Source organism: Pleurodeles waltl, chromosome 5 (assembly GCF_031143425.1).
Source record: "Pleurodeles waltl isolate 20211129_DDA chromosome 5, aPleWal1.hap1.20221129, whole genome shotgun sequence".
In the NCBI taxonomy this organism is placed as follows: Eukaryota; Metazoa; Chordata; class Amphibia; order Caudata; family Salamandridae; genus Pleurodeles; species Pleurodeles waltl.
Window position 1 is genome coordinate 1,808,939,791 of NC_090444.1, and position 18,381 is coordinate 1,808,958,171.

An 18,381-nucleotide genomic window follows, 5' to 3' on the forward strand; every position below is an offset into this window, starting at 1 on the left:
GAATGGACTAAAATGAGTATAATAGTACAATTTTAGATAAATACGTCCTTAAATCAATAAACAGTATGTACAATACATATAAAACGAGGGACAATGCCTACTTCAAAATGTCCGTGGCCCACGGGGCCATAACATATAGGCCAAGGCCACACTTGACTCCTGCCTCAATACAGAGAGAACACTGCAGGGGCATCAGGTTGAAAAAACACAGGCACCTCTGGGGGACAGGGAATGGGGGGGCACCTCAGCCAGAAGATGGTACAACGCCACTGGCCTGGAGGGGGCTCCATGCCCACTGCTTGGTCCTGGGGAGTGCAAAGCCACAGTCTCTCAAGTGGGTGGTTTACCCACTGCTTGGTCCTGGGGAGTGCAAAGCCACCGTCTCTCAAGTGGATGGCTTCTCCACTGGTTCTGGAGGGGGCTTTGTGCCCAGTGTGCTTCATCCTGCCATGGAGGGGGTGAGCGGATGCCTTCTTCCACTGGTTCTGGAGGGGGCTTTGTGCCCAGTGTGCTTCATCCTGCCAAGGAGGGGTGAGTGGATGCCTTCTTCCACTGGTTCTGGAGGGGGCTTTGTGCCCTATGTGTGCTTCATCCTGATGGTTCACCAGGCAGGTCGCTCCCCTCACCGCCACGCAGCCCCTCTGTGACCGCTGACCGCTGCTCCTTACCTGTGTCCTGTTGCTGCCTTTTTCGCTATCCTCTCCTTCTTTTGCCCAGTCTGGTCCTGTTTCTGGGTCCCTGCGCCCAGCGTCTCCCTCTGTTTCCCGCCGCCGTTTCCCGCCACCGCGTCCCGTAGCTCCGCCCCCCTCACTCCCCATTGGCCGCCCCGCTCCCACCTCCCAGCTGATCCTCCCTCCCTCTCCCACTCTTATGGAGGCCGCGCAGCGGCTGCGCCCGACCGCGCCTGGCCCGCGCCCAGCGCCAGATCCCCTGGCCCCTGCAGAGGCCAGCCCACCCGCAAGACCTACAGCGCCGCCACCCTCCTCGCACTCAACACCGGCCTGATCCCCGGGTGCTGCCGTGCCGCCCCAAGACGCACCCACGGACCCTTCACCTGCCAATCTTGCAAGTTCTCCTGCATCCAGACCCGCACCGCGCCCGCCAAACCAAGCACCAGCAGCAACCACCTGAAGTGCATCCTGCTCAACACCCGCTCCATCCACAGACACGCCGTGGAACTCTGGAACCTGCTCGACACCTCATCTCCAGACTTCGCCTTCCTCACAGAAACCTGGATGAACGCCTCCTCAGCGCCCAACATCGCCATCGCCATCCCGGACGGATACAAGATCACCCGGAGGGACCGCGTCAACCAGACAGGAGGAGGCATCGCCATTGTCCACAAGAACACCATCCGCATCACGACCAACTCCGACGACACCCTCACAGCTGCCGAACATCTCCACTTCCAGATTCACACCGACCCCAAGACCACACTCAGAGGTACCCTCATCTACAGACCCCCAGGACCCCGCACACAATTCAGCGAAGACATCGCAGACTTCATCAGTCCACACGCCCTCCCCTCCGCTGACTACATCCTCCTAGGGGACCTCAACTTCCACGTGGAGAACAACAACGACAACAACACCACCACCCTGCTGGACAACCTCGCCAACCTCGGACTCAAGCAACTGGTGAACACCCCCACCCACTACGCCGGACACACGCTTGACCCAGTCTTCTCCTCCAGCAAGTACATCTCCTTCAGCCACTCCACCGGACTCCACTGGACAGACCACAGCTGCGTCCACTTCAGCTTCAGAAAAACCACGACGCACCACCACCCACAACAGGCTCCCCGCAGGAGCTGGAACAAGATCACCACCGACCAGCTCTCCACATCACTGAGCAAGAACCCTCCCGCCAGCTCAGCGGACCCCAACCAAGCAGCCAACAACCTCACACAGTGGATCACCAACTGCGCTGACAACCTCGCACCTCTGAAAACCCATCCCATCAGGCCCAACAGCAAGAAAGCCTCCTGGTTCAACAACGACCTCAAGAACTCCAAGAAGAACTGCCGCACCCTCGAAAAAGCCTGGCGAAAAAACCCGACTACAGACAACATGACCGCCCTCAAGTACGCCTCCCGTAAACACCACCAGCTGATCCACATCACCAAGAAGACAGCATTCAAAGAACAACTAGACAACAACGCACACAACAGCAAGGAACTCTTCAGCATCGTCAAAGAGCTCTCCAACCCCAGCGCCGGAAACAACGACATCACCCCCTCACAAGACCTCTGCGACTCACTCGCCTCGTTCTTTCACCGCAAGATCGCCGACATACACAACAGCTTCGGCGCACAGACCACGCACCCAACCACCAAACCGACGCCCCCCAATACCACCCTCCGCGCCTGGACCCCGGTCAGCACCGAAGACACCATCCATACGATGAACACCATCCATTCCGGATCACCAACCGACCCATACCCCCACCACGTCTTCAACAAGGCCGACTCCGTCATCGCACCCCATCTCCAGGACATCATCAATTGCTCCTTCAACACCGCCACCTACCCGGAGAGCTGGAAGCATGCCGAACTCAGCGCCCTCCTGAAGAAACCATCAGCAGACCCCACTGACCTCAAGAACTACCGCCCTATCTCGCTCCTCCCGTTTCCTGCCAAAGTCATCGAGAAGACCGTCAACAGACAGCTTGCCGCCTTCCTCGAGACTAATGGATCCCTCGACCACTCACAGTCCGGCTTCCGAGCCAACCACAGCACCGAGACTGCCCTCATCGCAGGCCACTGACGACATCCGAGCCCTGCTCGACAACGGGGAAACAGCGGCCCTCATCCTCCTGGACCTCTCCGCAGCGTTCGACACTGTCTGCCACCGCACCCTAGTGCAGCGCCTCAGCAACATCGGAATTCAAGAGAAGGCACTAGAGTGGATCATCTCGTTCCTCGCCGGAAGAACCCAGAGAGTCCGCCTCCCCCCGTTCAGATCCGTGGCCACCGAAGTCATCTGCGGCGTACCACAAGGATCATCACTCAGCCCCACCCTCTTCAACGTCTACATGAGCCCCCTCGCAGCCATCGCACGCCATCACAACCTCAACATCATCTCCTACGCCGACGACACCCAGCTGATCCTCTCCCTCACCAATGACCCAGCCCCGCCAGAACCAACCTGCACGAAGGGATGAAAGACGTAGCCGAGTGGATGATGAACAGCCGCCTGAAACTGAACTCAGACAAGACGGAAGTCCTCATCCTTGGATCATCACCCTCTGCCTGGGACGACTCCTGGTGGCCCCCTGCCCTGGGCAGCGCACCCAAACCAACGGACCACGCAAGCAACCTGGGCTTCATCCTGGACTCCTCCCTCTCGATGACCAGACAAGTCAACGCCGTCTCATCATCATGCTTCAACATCCTACGCATGCTCCGAAAGATCTTCAAATGGATCCCCACCGAAACCAGGAAGACGGTCACCCAGGCACTCGTCACCAGCCGACTGGACTATGGTAACGCCCTCTACACCGGAACCACGGCCAAACTACAGAAAAGACTCCAACGCATCCAGAACGCCTCCGCACGCCTCATCCTTGACATCCCCCGACACAGCCACATCTCCGGACACCTGAGAGACTTGCACTGGCTCCCCGTCAGCAAGAGAATCACGTTCCGCCTCCTCACCCACGCACACAAGGCCCTCCACGACCTGGGCCCCAGGTACCTCAACAACCGCCTGACCTTCTACACTCCCACCCGCCAGCTACGATCGACCAGCCACGCCCTCACCGCCGTGCCACGCATTAGAAAAGCCACCATGGGAGGAAGATCCTTCTCCTACCTGGCAGCCAAGACTTGGAACTCCCTCCCCATCCACCTCCGTTTGACCCAAGACCACCTCTCCTTCAGGAAGCAACTCAAGACCTGGCTGTTCGAGCAGTAGCGGTCCCCCCTCCCCCAGCGCCTTGAGACCCTCCGGGTGAGTAGCGCGCTATACAAATTTCTTGATTGATTGATTGATTGATGGTGCAAGGTCACAGTCTCTCACCTGGGTTTCACACGACAGGTGTTGCAGGGGCCAGGATGCACTGCAGCCCATGTAGCCACTACTACACACTGCTCGCCAGCGGTGACAGCTGCTCAGTGGATGGCAGTTGCGCTGCAGGTGGTGGTGCTGTCAGTGGTGGTGCGAGGCTCCAGCCCTTCCCCTGCAGCCTCAGACGGCTGCCCACTGGGGCTACTGCTGCTGGCAGTGGTGCTGCTGGCGGTGCAGGTGGTAGTGCTGGCGGCAGGGCAGGTGGCGTTACTGGCGGCGGTGCAGGTAGCGGTGCTGTCAGTGGTGGGGGGAGGCTTCAGCCCTTCCCCTGCAACCTCGGACGGCTGCCCACTGGGGCTGCTGTTGCTGGCAGTGGTGCTGCTGGCAGTGCTGGCCGCGGTGCAGGTGGCGGTGCTGTCAGTGGTTGGGGGAGGCCACAGCCCTTCCCCTGCAGCCTCGGATGGCTGAAGTGCCATGGCTGGTGTTGTGTGCCCCTTTCTGCCCTTGGCAGATGGTGGTGCCACCTTGCTTCTGCCAGCTGGTGTTCTTTTCCTGCCCTTGCTGGCTGGTGGTGCCTCCTTCCCCTTGCTGGATGGTGGTGCCTCCTTCCCCTTGCTGGCTGGTGTCCCCTTCTTGCCCTTGCTAGGTGGCGGCCCCTTCTTGGCCTTGGCAGGTGCTGCTGGCACACTGGCTGTGCTGACGGGTGCCTCCTTGGAGCCTCTCACACCTGCAGTAGCTGCAGAAACCACAGTGGCTGTGGACTGGATGGCTGAGGTGCTGGGGTGGGGAATAGGTCAATGGTGGCGAAGAAAAGCTTCTTAGGGACACTGGGTTGGAAGGTTTGGGAGTGGAGGAAGAGGGAGTGGTTGTAGGAGGTGTCCGTCTGCTGTATTTGGGTGCAGGTGCATGGGCTGATTGCTGTTGTGAGGTGGATGGCTGCTGAGTGCTTGCGTTTGTGTACTTTGGGAGGAGGGGTCACAGACACAGTAGGAGAGGACACAGGGGACGTGTGCATGGATGTAGGGGTGGTGACTGCCAGTGAGGGGTGTGTAGTGATAGGCGTGCTGGTGATGGAGGTAGTGGATGAGGATGTAGTGCATGCAGGTGTGAGTGGAGACGCTACTGGGAGGGAGGTGGACGAGGAGGAGGAGGGGGACACAGTGGAGGCAGTGGATGTTGTTGTGTCTGCATCTGGATGGAGCTTGTGTGAGTGCCTGTGGGATGAAGTGTGGTGTTTGTGTTTGCCTGAGCCACTTCTGTGTGTTGATTTGGGTGAATGCAGGTCTGAAGGTGTGCTTGGGACAGGCTGGGGTTGAGGGGACTGGGTAGAGGAAGAAGGAGGGGGGAGACTGGAGACAGGGACAATGGCTGCCATCAGTGAGTTGGCCAGAGTCTGGAATGCTCTCTGTTGGGTCGCCATGCCAGAGTGAATGCCCTCCTGGTATGCATTTGTTTGTTGTAAATGCCCTGCTACACCCTGGATGGCATTCAGTATGGTTGACTGCCCAACAGAGAGGGATCTCAGGAGGTCAATAGCCTCCTCACTGAGGGCAGCAGGGCTGACTGGGCAGGGCCTGAGGTGCCTGGAGCGAAGGAGATGCCCACCCTCCTGGGTGAGCGGGCACGGGAAAAACGCTGAGGGGCTGCTTGGAAGGCGGTGCTGGTACAGGGAGTGGCGGCTGTACCTGTATTTGGGGTGGGCACAGAGGTGTCCACCACCACCAGGGAGCTTCCATCGGAGGAGGAGTCGCTGTCGGTACTGTCCCCTCCTGTCTCCGTTGAGGTGCTCCCCTCGCCCTCTGTCCAACTGGTGCCCTCACCGTCGGTGAATTCACCTCCAGGCCCATGTGGGATGCAGCTCCCTCCGTCGCTGGTGCCTCTGTTCCTCCGCTAGAAGATGCTAATGCACACAAGGACAGGGTGACAAAACAAAAAGGGGGGGAAGAGACAGAGGATACACTTGGTCAATGCCAGCAACAACACTACCGTTGGCGTACACAACTCACAGGGAACAGCCCTATGCACTAGGCCATGCACTACCAGTTACAATGCTAGTCACCAGCCCATGGGTTACAATGCCTAACACCATTAGCTGCACACCTGGAACCCACAGGACCCTGCCCAGTAGTAGATGCCCACCAACATTATTGTGGTTGGAGTGCATCTGAGCTTGCCCATCATGGAACCTACCCTGCCTGTTCGCCCTGGCCGAGAGGCACCCACAGCCCACATCCCCCACCAAGGTAACACCTTAACACACACAAAGTCAAGAATCTGAATCTGTACTCACCCCCTTGTGGCTGCTGTGATGCCTTCAAGCGCCCATCCAACTCCGGATAGGCCACCATCAGGATGCAGAACATCAGGGTGTCAGGGTACGACGGGCACCCCTTCCTCGTTGGGAGGCCAGCCCCATCTGGGCCTCCGGCGTCTTCATTGCTCAGCGGCACAGGTCCTCCCACTGTTTGTAGCAGTGGGTGCTCTGCCTGTCAAAGACCCCCAGGGTCCGCACCTCCTTGGCGATGGCAAGGCAAATACCCTTTTTCTGATGGGCGCTGACCTGCAGAAAAACTACAGCAGAAAAGGTATTAGTCATACCGTCTGGACTGTCATACTCATGGCCCACCATATCCCTCCCATCCCCTTACGCACAGACATTGACCATCATACATGCAGCATACATACATATGTTTGAATATGACCTTCTGCTCACCGTTCAGCTGCATGATCACATCTGCTATGTGGGACTAGGTTGTCTTTCTCTCTTATTTGCTTTGTTGGCCTGGCGTATATCAACAAAAATGTGCACTGCACCTACACTGTCCTTTTCGGCACCAAAACTACGGGCCAAAGCCACGGTGTAGGGCTGGTGGAGCATTCAGTGGTGACATGCTTCAACAGTGTTTCTAGTTCCTTCTCAACAGCTGTTTGTAAGTGTGAAGTGACTCTGCAGTGCCTTTGGGCATCAGGGCGAATGTCCTCATTAATATGAAGCTGCTCTTTAATCTTCTTGAGTCTTGTCTTAAACTATGAAACAATGATGGGAACTGACTCACAATTTCAGACTGAGTACGGATGTTGTAGTTGAGAGATATCAGTCCCATGTCAGCAGCAGTGGCAAAGCTAAGTAGGCATGCCGTAGATGAAGTTCCCTGAAGGAAATTAATTGGTGCTTGCACTGACATCATTTTATGTCGTAATGTTGCTGTAAATGACCTTTGACTTTTTAACAGTTAAGAAGCAGTCCACGTGTATACCTTGATTTTTGACAGAGTAAGGCGTGGCACAGGAGATAGCCTATTGAACTTTTCTGCTGGCATGATGTTAATCAGCACACCACAGTCCACAATGAAGGCTGTGGGGCGACCGTTCACCCCTAATGTAATTTTAGGATAGTGTCCAAATGAATTTTGTTGCTTTGTTTGGTGATTCTTCTTTGACTTTTGATTTTCTATGCATACAGATAATCCTACATGTTCAAGTTGTCCCTTAGTTAGTATCATCAGCACCAACCCATCTTCTTCGCTAGCACTTGATAATGATTTTGAAGAGCCTTTATATGATGAACTAGACGATGATCGACTGCTTGATTTCTACTTGTAACTGATGTTGCCTTTTGGCCTTGTGGGCATGGCGAGAATGCTTCTGAAACCTGGTGTCCATTTCCTCATCTCACTGTGACATATTTGGTTTCTATTTCACGTTACAGACAACTTTGAAGTGGTTTTCCTTCCCGCAGCCTTTGCATGCCTGTCCTATGGCTGGACACTTACCTTCATGGGGAAACGAAAACCCACACTGGAAGCATAACTTTATCTTCTTCAGAGATATTGATTTGTGTGCATCTGTTCTGTACTTCTGCCTGCTTTTCATGATTGATGCTGATTCATTATGCACTGCTTCTGCTTCCATATCAGCAGGTTGCTAATCTGCTTTTTCTTCTGCCCTTGAAGCCATTAGCATTTTCTCTAAACTGAGTGGCTTTCTCAACATGCACCTTCTGAAGGAATCTGAAAGGCAGCCATCAATGACTCTGAGGCGCATGGCTTCTTCATCATTAGATTCACAGAACTTACAGTGTTTGAGAAGTGTATCAAGTTTCTCAACAAATTCATCCATTGTTTCACCAGCTTGTTGTCATGCTTGATTGACGATGTTGTACCTTTCATAGTCAACATTCGGCATCGGACTGAATTTGGCTTCTAACGCCTCTTTTATCTTTTGGTATGGTATTGCATCAGTTTGTGAGACTTTCTTTAGCACTTCTTTCACTGGCGAGTTTTTTTCAAATATTTAATGTGTTTCTTATCGTCTTCTTCTAGCGCATCTATGAAATCATTGAACGTTTTGATCCATGTAGTTCCCCCAGCACAGATTTTCTGTTTCTTCGTTGTGTCAAACAGGGTGGGTGGCTTCATGAAGGTAGCTGTGGTATTTTTTTGCATTCCCTTCTACTGCCATTGAGAGTATATGCTGTTCAGGTAGTGTTCATTGCGTGGGATACCCATTGCAACTGCTGTGCGCATTGGCCTTGTGCTTGAGCCTGGGTCGTCACATCCTATACGTCGTCATGTGGCACTTTAGTCGCCTGTGGCAGTAAGTACATTTCTGTTTTCATACCTGGTCGTCACTGCCTTTCGCGTTTGCTTCATGTGGATGAGGGCTCTGTGTTATGGCGCTGGGCACTAGCTCTTCTTTCAGCCTTATCAGTGGGTTTTGGTGAGCTTTACAAATGTGTTGCTCTGCAGGGCCTTCAAATTCTTCAATGGCTGTTTATGGGCTGGAGCAGGGCTTTGACTCCACTTAAGCCAACTGTAGACCACTTTTGTTAGATTTGGGGAGCATGTGGCATGAATAAGGAGTTTGCTATACCTTGGCAAACTCTCAGGGAGAGCAGCTTTGCTTCTTCAGGACATGAATCCCTCCTCGTCACCAGTTGTAGTATCTTCCCCAGCCAGGAACCAAGCTAATGAACACACCACATATGGAGCTCTGCAACAGACATCTTTATTCTTCCACATCCGATCACGCTCTGCATTCACTGCATCATACCTTTCACAACCACACCTTAACACCTCCCCAGCAGATTATCGAATTCCTGTTGAGAGTCCGCCCAGAATTGCAATGGTCCTAGCGCTCATAATATCAAAGACAATGCAGCTAGTAGTGTTGGAGCTGTGGGAAGTACAAAAGGTTGTTATGGTGCTGGAACTTGGGATGGTACAAAAGGTGGTCTGTACTTGTGTTGGAGCAGGAAGAAGCTGGACGAAGTGCATGAGTTTGTTTGTGCTCGTGTTGGAGCTCAGGGAAATGCACAAGGTGGTCTGCTCTTCTGTTGGAGATTCTGGGGTACAGGAGGTGATCTGAACTGGGTCTGAACCCCGGGGATGTGTGGGATACAGACTGTACTATTTATCATGTCCACCTCCTGATTTGATGCAGTCATTCATCCTCCCCACCCTCTGCTCTGGTGCAGTAACCTCGGTGCACTATCAAACCCTGTGAATTGTCATGGCCACCAGGGATTACAGCTTTACAGTAGAGGATGGATACCATGATTCCTGAGGTCTTCTACTCAATTATTATACTAGTTGTTCTTTCACCACCAGAGGGGTGAACTATTGATTCACTATGGCTCTTAGTGCATTTGTGAACCAGTGGTTCCGGCACCCCTACAGGAGGTAAGCACGATGATTCAGAGATGTTACCGGTGCATCAGTGGGTACTACATCGAAGCAGACAGTGGGCACGATGAATCACAGGATCTCCTGGTACACTAGTGCACCAGTAGCTTCTGCACTACACCAGGTGGTTGACAAGATAGCTCCCAGGATCTCCTACATTGGCACATCAACGTTTGCTGCATGACAGCAGAGGGTGAACACAATGACTCACGGGGTCTCCTTGTACACTGGTACACAAGAGGTTACTGCATCACTTTATGGGATTGACATGGAAATTCACAAGTCTCCTTATACTCTTTGTGCACAGTGCTTTCTACACCAATGAAAGCAGTGGACACGATTCAGAAGGTCTCCTTGTACACTAGCACCCCACTAGTTACTGGACCACAGCAGTCAGTGGAAACAATGAACTAGAGGGTCCAAGAACTTTAGTAAAATGGTGGCTCTTGCACCACAACAGGCGGCAAGGCACAATAATTTACAGACCTTTTTGTGTATTTGAACAGTGATGGTGCTGGAACCACACAAGGGAGCCAAATGCACCGATCGGGGTGTTCCACGATTCTGCTGCGTCTCTTTGCAGCGCTGCACAGCAGTTTCGAGCACATCTGTATTCCAAGCCTGTAGGTAAGTACCCTGTGGGTAAGTCAAACAAAGCTGATGGAAGAAATGTTTGCAATAATTCTCACCACCTGCATTTGCTCGGGGTACCATTCCAACCCACTGACTTAAGACTGGTTTCACCCTGATGGGGGCTCGTCAGCTGTATATAGCGTGACTCCAATTGGTCTTGGCCGCTTGTTAGTTGCACAACCACGTGGAACACACCTGTAGTTGTTTGCTCTTTCTGTGGTTAGGACTTTGTTTGTCCTCGCCCCCAGGCCCCAAACTGATTATCATAAGTCAGCTTGCATCTGCTTTGCGTCTTTTCTCCTCTTATACACACGTGGCCAGAGCCCTCCACTTCCATTTCACCGGAGCTAAGCGCTCACTCTCCCTTTTCCTGTCTCTGTCTCTCTCCTCAGCTGTAACAACATGATGGCGTTTGCCGAGATTGCCTCCAAGCTGAAGAATAACCGTCTGAAGGGGGACGGGGTCGGCGAGCACAGCAACGCCATCAAGTACCTGAACCAAGACTACGAGAGCCTGAAGCAGCAGTGCCTGGACAGCGGCGCCCTCTTCGAGGACCCCCACTTCCCCGCCATTGCCGCTTCCATTGGCTATGATAAACTGGGCCCAGACTCCCCCAAGGTGCAGGGGATACAGTGGATGCGCCCATCTGTAAGTACAGGTGAACTCAGGGAGCATCCAGGGAAATATTCCCCTCCCCACCACTTCAAACTTCCCCCAGATGCTTCTGAAAGTATTAGAATACCCTAAAACTCCCTGAAAATGTTTTTTCATATGGTGTCAAAATGGTGCAATTTACTGCAAAATTTCTAAAGATTTGTGTCACAAAGAATCATATTTTGCTGCCATTTCTTGAGCAGCATTAAGGAAATAATGCAAAAATACTTAATGAGGCTGACCTTTCCTAGGAGGTTGTGGGGAGGAGGGCATGGGTGGTTCACGTGGTCCAGTTCAGTGAATTAAAGGCTCCCTGCTGAAGTATGTGGTGATCCGCTGATCACAACCTAAAATTCTGCCATCCCATTTTGACCTATCATTTGTCTGAGGTTGGTAAATTGAGTGCCATTAAATTGGGTAATAATAAGAACTGTTATTTACAGCGCTTAGAAAAGCAGAAATACAGCGAAAGGTTATTACTATTTACCCCATTCTTTAGTTTTACAGTAAGTGAAAGTTGTGCTCTGTGACCTGAATCTGTAATTGTTCAATATGCTGAATGGATTAGACTTCTAAAGAATACTAATAGCATGCTATATGTACCTGGCAGGACACAAGAAATCTTTCTAGAAACAAGTTTGGTAAATTTAGTCAATCACAGAAGGTTACGTGCTACATTCTATGAGGCACTCCTACAAACTACATGGTGCAAAACAATGTGTCTGTGTTGTTTTCCAAGGAAAATCCTGTAAGGCTAGTGAAGCCCTCTGTTAACATGTTCATTTCTTATAGAAACTTCTAACTCTAGATTCCTCACTTTAGAATATTCCCTGATGGCAGACTGCGTTGTGTACTTCTGTGTACTGGCAAATGCTATAGATCGGATCCATGTCAGCATTGTCTTCATTGGAAGTGATGTGCATGGTTCCTATATAGGGTTACCTTGGTCTTTTTTCAACCACTTTTTTTAATTTTATTTTGATATTTTACTCCTTTTTTTAGCTTTGCTCCCAGTGTGCTAAGGACATGCTTCCCAATGAACCTACATGGTATAAACCATGTGAGAAATGCATACCTGCCAATTCACACTGTGCCACTGTGTGTCACACAATATCGGCTCCTCTCACATGCTCACCCTGCGAGGAGCCGATATCAGGGAAAACAGCTTGAAACCACAGCATAGAAGTGGCTTTTCAGCTATTTTTGGGAGGCTCAGAGTAACCAATGTCAATTAAGGAGTGTGAAAACACCCAAGGATATTGGTAGCAGCAGCCTTGGCAAGATTTTGTTCTTTTTGTTTGGAGTAGAGGCAATCAAGGGTGGGGGGCAAAAGTACCTCTTACAGAAGAAGGTCTTGGCACAAGGCCCTGCTCCTTTCTTAGCCGCACCCCCTCCTCACACAGTGAACTTTTCATTAAGTTGGCAGGTCTAGGAATGTCACAGGCAGATGTCTGTCTCTGACCTACACTTGGTTTGCTTGTGGTGCCTTGGATTGGGCCAACATCACTACCGAAAATGGGAGGAAGCTTCTCTGAGGAGAACTCACAATGTCAGCAATTCTGCGCATTGGAGTTTCCAAAGCAGCTCTCTTTTGAAGACACATTTCCATTTAGACTGGAACCAGAGACTCCTATACTCCTTTCCACCAATACCGCTTTTGCCCGAGTTCTCAAGAAGATCAGGACTGACCGGGCCTCTGAGAAACTGGATTGTTCATTGACTGGGTATGAGCCCTGTTCAAGCAACAGCCACAATCCCTTGCAGGGTGAACCACTGAACCACAAAAAGTCTTGAATTCAACTTATGCTTAACCCTGGGTAGCTCGGTACAAAAAGCAGTCAGGCTAAACTTAGAGGTAATGTGTTAAGTATTTATGCAGTACACAAAGAGCAACACAGTGACAACACAACACAATAAAAATCCCAAAATAATTTAGTAAAAGAGAGAAAGTTTTGTTAAATTATTTGACACCAAAAACGCCATCCAATTAGTAGAACTGGAGTTATGAATGTTTTACGGTTAAGGTTCAAAATAGCAAGCCTCACTATTAGAAAATGGCCATCTGTGCACCTTTAGCCCTACAACCAAGGGTCCAGGAATGGATGGACCTCTTGGGAGGTTCAGGACTCACTCAAGCTGGATCCAGGTGCAGGTTTAGGATGGTGGGAGTCTGCTATGTCCCTGTGACCAGCTAAACTGCCCTTGGAGTAATTTCCAAAGAGCAAGGTGCAGGTGGTTATGCAGGTCTCCACAGCAGGGCTGACCTCTGAAAGTTCCAAGAAGGCTCCAGGCAGCAAAGCAGTCCTTCCAGGTACAGAAGCAGTCTGGCAGAGTGCACAGCAGGCCACAGCAGCAGGCAGTCCTCTGAGAGTCCTTCCTCAGGTCCAGTATTGAACCGAGGAACAGGTCTGAGAGCCCTATTTTTTATACCCTGGTGCCCTGGTTCTAGACGTTGGGTGAAGTTTCCAGAAATGTTCTGTGAAGTTCCAGAAATGTCTTGCCTCCCCTGGTTCCTAGCTGGCTGCATTGACAATACAGGGTTGTTAAGCCTCTTGTGTGGTAGCAGAGCCAGCCTATTCAGTTGCAAGTGCGGTTGTGCTTAGCTCAGCTCACTCCATCAAGTCAGTTAATTGCCCATTCAGGCTCTGCTAATCCCACTAATATGTGACTGGGGTGAATCTACAAAGTCCCAACTGTCAGCTACACCCAGTAATGTGATTTAAAGCAGGTTACAGGCACAGAGGGCTAAGGGAAGGGAAATGCCAACTTTCTAAAAGTGGTATTTTCAAACTTGTGATGATAAATCCAGCTTTACTCTTAAAGAGGGTTTATTATTACAAGTTTATAGGTACCAAACATGACATATCTACTGCCTCTGGTTTAGGAATTACAACTCAGTGATTTAAGGGAGGGGTAGGCCTTTCAGTAGTGAGAAAACAAATGTGTACGTTTTTCACTACTAGGACATGTAAAACTAACAAGTACATGTCCTAACTTTTAATTACTGAGCACCCTACCCTAAGGGCTACTTAGGCTCTACCTTAGGGGTGACTTATATGTAATAAAAGGGGAGTTCAAGGTTTGACAAGGGGTTTTGAATGGTACGTCTACATGGCAATGAGCCACTGCCTTCAGGCTGCAAAGGCAGGCCTGGGACAAGTTTCAAGGTGTGACTTAAGAAGGGTGGCACAATAAGTGCTGCAGGCCCACAGGTAGCATTTAATTTACAGGCCCTGGGTATATGTTATACCACTCTACAAGGGACTTACATGTAAATTAAATATGTCAGTCAGGTATATGCCAATCAACCCATGTTTAGGGGAGTGATCACATGTGCTTTAGCACAGGTTAGCAATGGTAAAGTGCACAGAGTCCTAAGGAGCAACAGAGCAAAAATCCAGGCAAGATGGAGGCAGGCAGGCAAAACGCTTGGGAGAAAACCACCCTAAGGCTGACAGGTCTAACAAGGCCCGACTCATCTTAGTAACTCTGGACCCCACCTTCATGTATGAAGATTGAGCAGTGACAGTTGAATGCCTTTGATCTTCCTCCTGAGATTTGTGATGTCATCTTGGCAGCCGGGCGTCTTTCAATAGCCAAATGTAAATGGCTGTCGTTGGGACAAATTTGTGACTTGGTGCTCCTCCTGTCATGTTGATGCACTTTCTGCCTTCTTGTTGGAGGTGCTCTTGTTTGTGTTTTGTTATGTTGTGTTATTTGGATTTGTCACCCGAGGGGTGGCCCCTCGGGCACTTGAGCAGGTGTGAGAGGTATCTGCAGGGTCTTAGTTGGAGAGCCAGTTTTTCATCTTCTTGCGGAATTCCAGAAGTAGTCAGGAGGAGGCCCTTAAGTATAGAAGAAGGTTGTTCCGTGGTTTGGATGCTAGGTATGAGAAAAGTAAGCCTCCTGCTGTGCTTTTGCGGATGCTGATTGTGTGCGCCAGAAAGAGAGAGAGGCAGAGCGTAGATGACTGGTGGGCTTATAGAAGTAGAGACAACTGGCGAGGTAGGTTTGTCCAATGCTGTGCAGTGCTTTGTATGCATGTGGGAGGAGTTTGAACTTGCAGCATTTTTTTCTTCAGCCAGTGCAGATCTCTGAGGTGAGGCATGATGTAGGTGCACCAAGGGAGGTCCAGGACGAGTCTGGCAGACGAGTTCTGGATGGTCTAAAGACAGTGGAGGAAGTGGTTGGAGATTCAGGCGTAGAGTGTGTTGCCGCAGTCAAGTCTGGTGGTGATTAGTGCTTCACTGGCGTTAAAGCTGGTTCACTTGGGAATCCATCTGAAGATTTGTTTTGAGGATGTATAGCATGTGGAAGCAGGAGGAACTGAATGTGTTCACTTGTGCAGCCATGTTGGGCTTGTCATGGGTGATGGAGTTGGACCGAGATCTGCTGGCCACCACATGGAGTCCCAGGGGAAGTTCTTGTTCTTGAAGATCAGCACTTCTGTTTGTGCTGTCTTTGGCCTGGCAAGGCCTTGCCTTGAACACTGTTAAGGGTTACCTTTTTTACCATTTGGGCTTCTTTGGAGTTGCCGGATCAGCCCTTACTGTTAAAGTCACATTTGTGACACGTTTCCTTAAGGGTCTGCAAAATTAATCAAGCCCCAATGGGAGCTTAATTTGGTCCTGACATTTCTTATGGGCTCCCCATTCAAACCCCTACATAATTGTTCTCTGAGATTTCTGATCCTTTGTGCACTATATAGTTTTAGCAGTAAAACTGCATGTGTGTGCATAATTAGTAGCCATTTCAGTGGAAAATGTGCTGTTTGTAAATGACAGCACATTACAACACCATATATTGGCAGCAATGTGCTCCAAAATGCACCACCGGCTACATACTACACCCTTACCACTGTCCTACAAAATGGGCGTGACGTATTTGCCACACTTGTTGTCTGTGTGATTCTTGGATTTTTCAAAATCCCTTTGTCTTCAGCAACGTAACACTGATGGCAGTAGATCACTGACACAATATCATGGTAAAAAAGATTGCTGACAAAAAATATTGTATCGAAAATATATTTTACCCCAATATTGTACTCCTATATTTATAATGGTAAGTACCAAAATATCATAAAAAAATATTGTTGACACTAATATCATAAAAAAATATAAAAATATATTGATTTTTTTAAATATAGATTTTAAAGTAGTAAATGTAAACATTTTAATATATAAATAAATTTAATATAATGTAAATGAAATAAGTTCTAATATTTAATACTATTTATTAACAGGTGTGTGTGTGTATATATATATATGTATATATATATATATATATATCAGCACATAATTAATACAATATTTATTTTACATTAGTTTTTTTTAAATATTTCACATTTATCACATATCTGTGTGAATATATATATATATATATATATATATATTTCATTTCAGACACACACACATAGATATATTTATGTCATGAAGAAAAAGCTATATTGTTGAGAGAACGGGGCTGATTGCAGAGGCCCCCTAACTTTTTGCCCCCATTTTCCACTTTTTGCTGGTGTTTTCCTGACTCTGATGGTGCCCTGGGTACTGCTAACCAGTCCCAGGGCCTGTGCTCTGTGTAAAATCAGTATGCAAATTAGGCTAATTATAATTGGCTAAGTCAGCCTACCAATAAGTCCCTAGTATATGGTAGGGCATGGAGGTTTAGGGACCCCAGCATAGGTATTGCCCCCATAGGTGCACTGCTGAGGTGCCCAGTGTCATTTTAAAGGCAGGCCTGCCTTGCTGGCTGCTTTTAAATTAAAGTTACATGCACATTCTACTTTGGAATTAAAGGTAGTTCCAAAGTCTTAAACTACCTTATTTTTACATATAAGTCACCCCTAAGGTGTGCCCTATGTGCCCCTAGGGCTGGGTGCCATGTAGCTATAAGCAGGGACCTTATAAAAATAGTTTTATAAGCTCTGGTGAAAGTAAAACAGCCAAATTTGTTTTCCCTCATTGTAGTGAATGGCCTCCAAAGGCTAGAATGGGGAGACTTTATTTTAATCTTAAAAGTCCCCTTAAGTAACAGATACCAGAAGTTTGGTATCAAATTATTTGTTATAATAAATCCCACAACTTCCAGTTGTTGGATTTAATATAACTTGTTCAGGTAAAGAGTTTTAAACTTTATCTGAAAAGTTGCCAACTTCAGCCGCTGCAGTGTTTTTGCTGCTGTGCTCTGATTGGCCAGCCTCTGGCAGCCTGGCCAGGCTGCATTGATGAGGTGTGAAGTGGCCTGGCTCCACACAAAGAGATGTGCCTGGGGGAGGAGATCTCCCCTCAGCAGATGGTGAAGCAGGAATGGGGAGGGCTGCCAAACTGGTCTTCAAAGGCAGAGAAGGACATTTGGAGCAACCCAGCAACACCCTCACATCCTGCAAACCCAGACAATTAGGTGCTCCCTTGATTAGATTAGGAGAGGGCAGGAGAGGGGTGCGTTTAGGATTTTTAGCCACACCAGTGGGTGGTCTCAGCCAGATGTAACCTCCAAAAATCACTTTCAGCCATGATGGGTTTTTGAGGAATGTTGCTCCCTGGGATTGATTTTTGCCACACTTCACAGGAAGTGGTCATCACAGGGGGAAGGCCCTACCCCTGATTGGAGATGCATTCTGGGAATTGTAGTCCCAACTCCCAAGGAGCAACTCAGAGCTTCTGGAACCTTGGATCAAGTTGTGGACACTTCAAGGACACAAAAAGGACCTCTGGAAGAAGATCCAGAAGTTTGGAGACATTTGGAGCAACTCCATAAGTTGAAGAGGTGCATTGTGGGAGTTGTAGTCTCAGACCCCAAGAGGCACCCCATAGCCTCTGAACCCTTGGCTGGTGCTGTGGATCACTTTCCTAAATCAAACACTTCTTAAAGTAAGTGTGACAGTGTGACAGTGTTACCTCGTGGGTGGCCTGAACTCTGGACTTTGTTCCTTTCCAGTGTGACCTTTTTTAACCCTTTGAGAGCTAGTTGCTTTTATGCACTAGAAAGCAATAATTCTTTAAAAATTCATATCTCTGGTTCCTCTTATCCGATTTTATTCGTTTTGGTGTCATGTTAAAGATAAAAATATAATCTATTTTTATAAATTGATTTTGGATTTTTAAACTGTTTCGGGTGTTTCATTTCATTACTGTTTTGTGATATTTAAATGCTTTACGCTTTGTCTCCTCAGTTAAGCCTTGTCGCTCGTTGCCAAGCTACCAAGGGTTGAGCTAGGTTTAATTTACTGAGACCTAACTGGACCTAAGTGGAGGTTAGTGGCATATTCCTAAGTGTAGGTTCTTACCTGCCCTTACCAATAACCCATTTTCCAACATATATTAATTATGGTACACAATAAATAGAATATAAAAAAAATGAAGTATTCCCACTCCAGCCTCTGCCACAGTAGAGAAAGCATTGGA

At 49.3% G+C, this 18,381-nt stretch overlaps 1 protein-coding gene across 1 annotated transcript in view; it reads left to right on the forward strand.

Annotated features, from left to right (window-relative positions):
- The first annotated feature begins 10,639 nt into the window (after positions 1 to 10,639).
- LOC138296828 (calpain-1 catalytic subunit-like) overlaps positions 10,640 to 18,381 on the forward strand; it is a 681,165-nt gene continuing 673,423 nt past the window's right edge. Inside the window, exon 1 of the mRNA XM_069236289.1 lies at positions 10,640 to 10,972. Within this exon, the coding sequence (XP_069092390.1) occupies positions 10,727 to 10,972 (246 nt within the window). The 5' untranslated portion in view covers positions 10,640 to 10,726. The remainder of the gene's footprint in view (positions 10,973 to 18,381) is intronic.